The sequence below is a fragment of the Vitis vinifera genome, chromosome 17 (assembly GCF_030704535.1).
Source record: "Vitis vinifera cultivar Pinot Noir 40024 chromosome 17, ASM3070453v1".
Lineage (NCBI taxonomy): Eukaryota > Viridiplantae > Streptophyta > Magnoliopsida > Vitales > Vitaceae > Vitis > Vitis vinifera.
Window position 1 is genome coordinate 10,020,217 of NC_081821.1, and position 8,306 is coordinate 10,028,522.

The 8,306-nt window shown below is 29.6% G+C and overlaps 1 protein-coding gene across 1 annotated transcript; it reads left to right on the top strand.

The window, feature by feature from the left end:
* The first annotated feature begins 294 nt into the window (after positions 1-294).
* On the top strand, positions 295-2,330 carry LOC104882390 (agamous-like MADS-box protein AGL1). Its single transcript, XM_010665541.3, has one exon. It carries the CDS (start codon positions 1,306-1,308, stop codon positions 2,296-2,298), a length of 993 nt encoding a protein of 330 aa, XP_010663843.2. The 5' UTR covers positions 295-1,305; the 3' UTR covers positions 2,299-2,330.
* The last annotated feature ends 5,976 nt before the right edge of the window (positions 2,331-8,306 follow it).

Here is an 8,306-nt window from a genome sequence, read left to right on the forward strand (position 1 = left end):
ATATAACACATAAGCTATAAAAACATTGAGAACAGGAAATTAAGAATCATCCACACAAAGCCAAAAACATAATGTAGAAGTACCTGCTGCTTTAATAATTTCATGCAAGCTTTCTTTCTAATATTGGGCATATCACTCAGAACACCCAACTCCATGGCAGGCATATATCTGAGCCAAAAAGTAATCGCAATGAGCGCATTAAGACTCTCAAACCTTTATCCTCTGTTTGGCTGCTGAGAAATTTCAGGAAAATTAAACTATGATATTTTCAAACTTCCTTGGCATATTGCTTCGGTTTGAGACAATTAAAATGAAAATCACAAAAATAGGCAAAGAATCAAACATTTTGAGATTGCATTTCTCAACTGCATCTCTCGTCTTTTCCCGCGTTTCCTCAGTAACCAAACGGACCATAAAATTCAAAGAACCATAAGTTGAAGCAAAACGTTTGTAATTGCCTTTGAGAGAGAAAGGAATTGACAAGATCTGTGGCATGTGACTTCCCTTTGAGGCAGTAGAAGTCCATTGTTGTCTGTAGGAAGCTAATTTCGACCACTGGTTTCGGAGGTTTCGCTGCGCGGCTGGTCTCCATAGGCGGATGACAGAAGGTGGTGGTTGTGGAGATTTTGGAGCTAGGGCTTTGGAGATTTGAAGCAGAAGAAGAACAAGAAGAAGTTGCGTCTAGGGTTTCCATGGTCCGTTCCGCCTAGGATCAAGCCACGCACAAAACTTGATCAATCGACCAACGGGGCCAAACGGTGAAACCGAAACGACGCGTTTCAAAGAGGCTCCCAACGACGCCGTTTGTAGAAATCCCATGAGGTTGGGACTTTCTCCGTTTATCCTTCACCAAAGCCACAGGCACGTCTCATAGCAGGCACAGATGAATAATAGAAGAGGAAGCCTTTTGGGAATAGCAAGATCCTTCCCATCCGAGCGGTGCCGGAGAAGATGAAAGCTGCGTCCGTTTTGATCTCAATCACTCCAATGCTATACTTTTCCCAACGTTTTTAGCTTGCGTTTTTAGCAACGTCAAAAAAATATTCGAATCTTAAATTCGTAATCATAATTAGTAACTGATCATTCACTTTTTATTTTTATTTTTATTTTTTATTTATTTTTATGGGTATTTTATATTTGGTTTCTAAATCTGGTTTCCATAGCTTAGGTTTTCTATAAATAGCACAGGTGGACATTAGAGGAGAAGCGCTGTTCTTGATCGATCTGACCCCTTTTTCTTCTGTTGCTCCACATACCCAGTGATTGAATTTTGATCAATCTTTCTTCTTCTTCTTCTTCTTCAGAATGGGTCGTGGCAAGTTAAAAATGGAGTTGATCGCTAATGAGAAACTTCGATGCAGAACTTTCCGAAATAGGCAAAAGGGCTTGAAGAAAAAGCTCCAGGAGTTGTCAACTCTATGTGATGTTGAAGCGTGTATGATCATGCATTGTGATCAGAATGGCAATGGCACCTATTCTTCTCAGCCTGATGTTTGGCCTGAAAATCACTATGAAGTTCAACGTATAGTGAACAAGTACATGAAAGAAGACCATGGAAAGAGGACGATGGATTTATCTGACATTCTTGAAAGCAGAAAGAGGAAGGCCGAACTTGAGCTGCAAAAGCTGCGGGAAAAAAATGGCGAAACCAAAGGGCAGACTTCTGAGACTGGATTGGAACTGGATGGGCTTTCCTATGAAAATCTGATGGAAATAAATGATCAATTGGACAGGAAACTTGAACATGTGATGAGTCTGATTGATTTGAAGAAGGGAGAAGCGGGCTTGATGAGTAAGACTCCTGTGAACTCCTCTCATATCCCGGGTTTGCCTATAGCTGAGCAAGCCTTTCAAGGCATTGAAATGTTCTTATATGATTTGGATTTTCCCGATACAAGTAGTGGAGTGGTTGAATCTGATTTGAACCCGATGATGATGATGAATATGGAGAATAGCGGATATCCAGAATTTGGAAGTGGAAAGGCATCCAGCAGTGAGCTCCTGCACCACAATACTCAATTTCAGGACCCAATTCATTGTGATCCAGCTCATGGGATGTTCAAGAATAACACTGATCCTTCAACTTCATATCAGAAGATGGGGACTGTTCCTACCATGCAAGACATGTCGGTATCCAAGAATACGATGATGTTTAACACCCATCCCACAAATTCCATGCCGCAGATGGGGTTGTCTGAGAATATGATGTTCGACATGGATCATAGCATCTACTCTATGCAGCAAATATCGGCATATAGGCAGTACCTCTTGGACGGTTATTTGTTCTTTCATTCTTGATCTTGACTTACTATTTTGAAGCATGTAATTGCTTTTAGATTTGGGTGACATGTCTATCTTTGTAAGAGAGTACATCCGACATCCGAACCATAAGAGTTTTGTTAGCATGATTGTATTCTAAGACTTCATTATATATGGTTATGTTAATGTTTTACGAAAACCTTGAAATTGTTTCTTTTAAGGTTATTTCTACTTGAAGCTTACATTACACATTATATGGAAACTATTTCTTTACTATATTTTGTTTGAGAATTGAATTCTTAGGATATATTTCATGTTTTCTGTTTTTAAAATAAAAAAGTAGTAGTAACTTTTATATAAGGTGCAATAAATTTTTTAAAGATTTACATTAAAATTAATGATTTTAAAAATTATTTAAAAAAATGAGATATAAAAAAAATTTATTATCTCAAATTCTAAAATTTTAAAAAATGATTTTTCAAAGATATAAAGTAAATTCATACTTTTTATATAATATATCGAAAAGATTCTTATTTAGATGGTATGAATTGAAAATATTTAAATATTTAGATAATGTCAACTTAAAAAAGGACTTAAATTAAAAAGACATCAATTTTTATTAAAGGGTTATTTATTTATTGATTAAATTAATAAGAATTAGAAGTTGTTTTGTATTCGTTATAGTGAAAATTAAATTTTAACTCTATTTGTTTTATTTTTTTTTACAATATATTTCCCATTTTTTATTAAGAAATTTTGTGAATATAATTTAACTTTACTTTTATTGACATAAAAAATTATCTAAATTATTTATTTATTGAATAAATTAATATGAAAACTCACATTATTATCATATAAAAAATAGAGAAACATTATCTAAATCTATTTTTTTTACTGAATAAATTAATCAAAATAAGTGGATTAAAATAACAAATAGAAAAGAAAAGTCAATTAAATGATGCAGGGACATAAGTGGGTTGGTGGATATCAATGAGATGACAAATTCAAATTTAAAAAATAAAGTTTACAAAAACAAATATGTAAATACATGATATGAAATATTATTATTTTTAATTAAATTATGATTTTTCTAAAGAGAAATATTATTTGAATCAGAGTTTTTAGGTTGTTTTATATGTTTGCAGTTTTAGAAATGCCAAAAAAAAAAAAAAAACATCGTCTATCTTTTTCATCCAAAAATTTCATTAATAATATAAAAACTTTTATGTTAAAGTTATTTTAAATAAATTATGATTTTTTTTTTTAAAAACATTATTTAAATAATGTGTTTCTTAACAATAAAAAAATACAAAAATAATCCAAATTAATTCAATAAAATAATAATAGGATGTATGCGTACATAAGAGTGATGAACATGATATTCCAGGAAAAAAAAAAGTCTTCAACATTTTGCTCATATATGATATAGATACAGATAAATTATAGGACTACCCAATTTTTAGCCTATTGTGGTCTGCAGAATCTTTGATGAATTCATTGGAGTGGCACTTCTCTCCTTTTTGCCATATAAGCAGGTTCATGAAAGGCCAACGTGCATTTCCTCCCCAATTACAGCAAATATTTCATCAACCCTATAAATGAAAAAAAGGAAAACAAGGAAAACAGTAGGAATGACAACTCGAAAGGTTGCCCTCATCCCCACCCCACCCTGTTTATTAAAAACAATTTCCATTCCCATCCCATTTAAAAAATTAAACGGGGCGGGGCGGGTATGAGAAATTCCCATACCCGCCCTACCCCGCCTCGTTTAGTTTTTTTTTAAAATTACTAAGGGTCTCCAAAAAGCCTGCGGCCCGCGGCCCGTTTTAGGCCCGACCCAGACCAAGCCCCGCCCGAGCCCGTTTATGGGCGGGCTGGGCCGCGGGCCTAAATTTAGGCCCAGAGGGTCGGCCCGGCCCGTAGGCCCGCCCCTTTAAAAAAAAACTACAAAAATAAAAAGTATTAAAAAAATATTCAATTAATAAACGTAAAAGAAATATAGCTTAGTTGGTTAGAACCTTGAAATTTAAACATGAGGGGAGGGGTTCGAATCCCCCCCTCTCCCTTCCCTTTTTTGAAAGCCATTTTGGCTTATTTAAAAAAGCCTGTCGGCCCCAGCCCGCCCAGCCCGCCCCCCAGCCCGCGGGCTCATAGGCCGGGCCGAGGGCCTATCATTTTGGCATGGCCCGGCCCATTGACCAGTCAACGGGCCCATAGGTTCGGCCCGAGCTGGGCCGCGAGCCTCCTATTTACGGCCCGGCCTGCCCGTTGGAGACCCCTAAAAATTACTTTTAAATTTTTAATTACATTAAAATAAATATATTTTATAAATAATAAAATTATTATATTTTTTTATAACTTCTTTTATTTAAATTTTTTATTATTATCTATATATTAAAAATAGTAAAATAAAATTTTAAATTAAATTAATTTTAAAATTTAAATTAAATTAAAATTTAAAATTAATATTATATGTAATCGGAGCGGGGCAATACCTGAACCCGCCCCGGGTTTTAAAAATAAATCTCATACCCGTCTCAAATCCGTTTATTAAATTTAAACTCAGTTTCATTAGGGGTAGGGCGGGGCGGGGCGGATATCTGAAAAAACCCGCCCCGTTACCATCCCTAGAAAACAGGGATCAGAACCTGAGTAACCATTCATACTCAACCAATCAAAATGATGAGAATTTCAAATTATAATGACAGTAATCAATGGTTTGAGCTCAACATTAAGGATACATGAGCATGAAAAAGTTCCAGCTTTTTCACAATTTTTGAAAACAGATATTGGTATCTAACTTCATGTCTATCACTTATGTTTTCATACTTCAGGAATTGAATTTTTATTTCACTTACTACAATTTTTATTTTTTATTTTTTATTTTTTAATTTTTTTGTGGGGGATGGGTAGTTTGGGTTTGAAAGTATCTAATGTCAATAATTACGAATGATAAAAGATAACTATTATCATTTATCATATCGCATACAAAGAATATAAGAAATGACATGAAAATTGTAAAAGGGTATAAAAAATTCGGAGATGGTAAAAAGCATGTGAGAGAATGTATGTATGGGTATTGTGAAAAAGGGGTATAATGAATGTTAAAGATGGTATGAAGAATGTGAAAAAGTGTCTTACATCACATCCTTTTTCAAGTAATTTGTAGCACTAATTTCTTACATTCTTCATATTTTTCATCATATTATTTGTATTATTATTATTATTATTATTATTTTACATTATTAGTATCATTTTTCACTTTGTAGTACTTTATATATATATATATATATTATTTGTACCATTTCTCATATTTTTATATCTTCTATCACATTCTTCGAACTCTTCTTACAATAATATAATAGGTTTTTTACACTTTTTGTTCATTTTCTTATAATAACCTAATTTAATATAATATTTTGACTACCATTTCTTTTAGGTCATGTTTGATTAATCGAATATAGCATGAGATAGGATAAAAGATGAAATATTATATTTTATCTCATGCTCGATTGGTAATGTGATATGATAAGTGATCTCATTATGAGATATGATAAGTAGTGAGATATATTATTTATTTATTTTTTTATATTCTTTTTACATGTGATATATAAGGATGAAAATATCGGTAATTACGGATATATCGGTACTTCGATTTTATTGATATATCGGAGATATATCGGTGGATATTTTGGAAAAAAATATTGATAAACCTAAAATTAATCAAAATTTATAAAAATATAAGAAAAATTTCATAAAAATGTAATTAGAAGTATATTGATATTTTTAAGTTGTTTTATTAAATAATTTGATATATGTATAATATGATTTATCATATTTGATAATAATATCATATGTATTGATAACAATATGAATTTTATAAGTGTACATTTATTATTAAATTACATATAATATTATGATATTTGATTGTAATATGTCTAATTTTAAAATATATATTAATATTAAAATTATGATCCATTTAATTCAATTGTATTAAACAATATAAAATAAATTATGATATATGTATAATTTTTTAATATTTAATTAATTATTAATGATATTAAAAACATTAAGAAGAAAATTATATAATTTTTATATTTTTGGTAATCAATTAAAAAAGAATTTTGCATTTAATAATAAAATAATTATAATTAATTTGCTCTTTAAAATATTCTTTTAATATTTTCTTTATATAATCAGTTTAACTATATATATGTTTAATGCATATTATATAACAGGGGTGAGTTTGCCTAGATGGTTAGTGGCTTGAACCCCAAACCAAACAAATCCCCTCCGCAACAAAAGGGTTTTTCAAGGCATTGTAGCGCATTGACTTTACTGTAGCACATTTGACCGCGCGTTGACTATGTGATTTATCGCTAAAATCGTCGATATATCGCGAGATATTGCCGATTTTGAGGGATTTCTCGCGAAATATCGCCAGACCGATAGTTCTCCATGAAATATCATGTTGACCCCTCCCGATACACGATATATCGGCAATATATCGCCAACATATCGCGATATTTTCATCCTTGGTGATATGTTAATCTGATATGAGATATACACATTTCATGTATCAAAAATTTATTTATTTTTAATTTTTTAATATACTCATTTTAAAAAATAATTTTTTTATTATAAATTAAATTTATGATTAAAAAATAAAAACTAAAAAATTTTTATAAAATAAAATTAATATATGATATATAAATTATTTTTATATATTAAATAACATAATATAAAAAAATTATTTATAAAGTTAAAATATTTTAATAATGAATATTGTTAAACATAAAAAAAAAAATTTATTTTTTAAAATAAAAAATATTTGAATTGTGATATAATTTTTATTTTAAACATTAAAAATAATATATATTTTATATTATTTTTTATTCATTTTATAAATTAAAAATAAATATAATATAATATAATATAGCATACATCATCGGATATGTTATCTTAAAATATTATATCCATAAGATATATATATCAAAGCATATTTCATTGGAAATCATATCTTAGGATATGTGGATCTTATTCAATGTAATACGATATTCTAAAATATACATATTCTATCATATCTTATCCTATCCTGTCAAATAAATGTGGTTTTAGTAAAATTTATTAAATAGGATAGGTCAAAGATTGTAAGCAACGAGAGTAAATCAATATAAGACAAGATTGGATAAAGAAAAAAATGATACATAATGTTGTCAAGACAATACAATACATTATTGTCATTTTTGTTATCAACAGAGTATATTTCTATTGTCAATAGGTTCATACTCTAGACAAAGGTCATTTTTTCATATGGACATCCCTTAAAAGATTTGAAAATAGTAGCAACTACAAAAAAAGACACATATTGAAAGAAGAGTGTATATAATGAATGAAGAGGTGATTTTTTTTTTTTTTTTTTTAATAAAAATCAAGTCGGTGCAAAAAGTAATTTTGGCTATACTATTTTTGTTATAATTTTGTTATATCTTTGAAAATGAATTAAATGATATTTACCTCATGTCTACCATGTTTTGGACAATGTAATGAACTATTAGAGGTGAGACATGGACTTATGTATCATTAATTTTCAAGTAATTTTAAGAATGTAGTTTAAAAAATAATATTAATTTCATAAAAAACTATAAAATATATCATTTTTTTGGGTTAAAAAAATCTATGTTAAGAGGATGAAGAGTTTGCGTTGGCAAATAATTCTATTTGACAATAAGTTTCATCAAAGTGTCATTTTTTAATAGAAAAATATACTTTTTAGATGCTTCATTAAATTTTTTTTGTCATTTTTTTTATAAAGTTAATATTATTTAAGAAAAATTATAAATGTTCCAAATTGAAATGGTCATTTTATTTCATTCAAGTCAATTCATTGTTTATTTTTTTTTTCTTCTTGCTTTGTAATGTATTTGTGAAATGGATCTCATTTTAATATTTTTAAATGTTTGATAGTGAAAGGGAAAAAACCCATCAAACAATTAAGATTTTTAATGGGATTTTATATTAAGTAATTTAAATGTGTACAATAAGTG

Bases quoted from the DNA above. Each gene is read 5' to 3' on its own strand.
- LOC104882390 (XM_010665541.3), top strand. From the start codon at position 1,306: ATGGGTCGTGGCAAGTTAAAAATGGAGTTGATCGCTAATGAGAAACTT.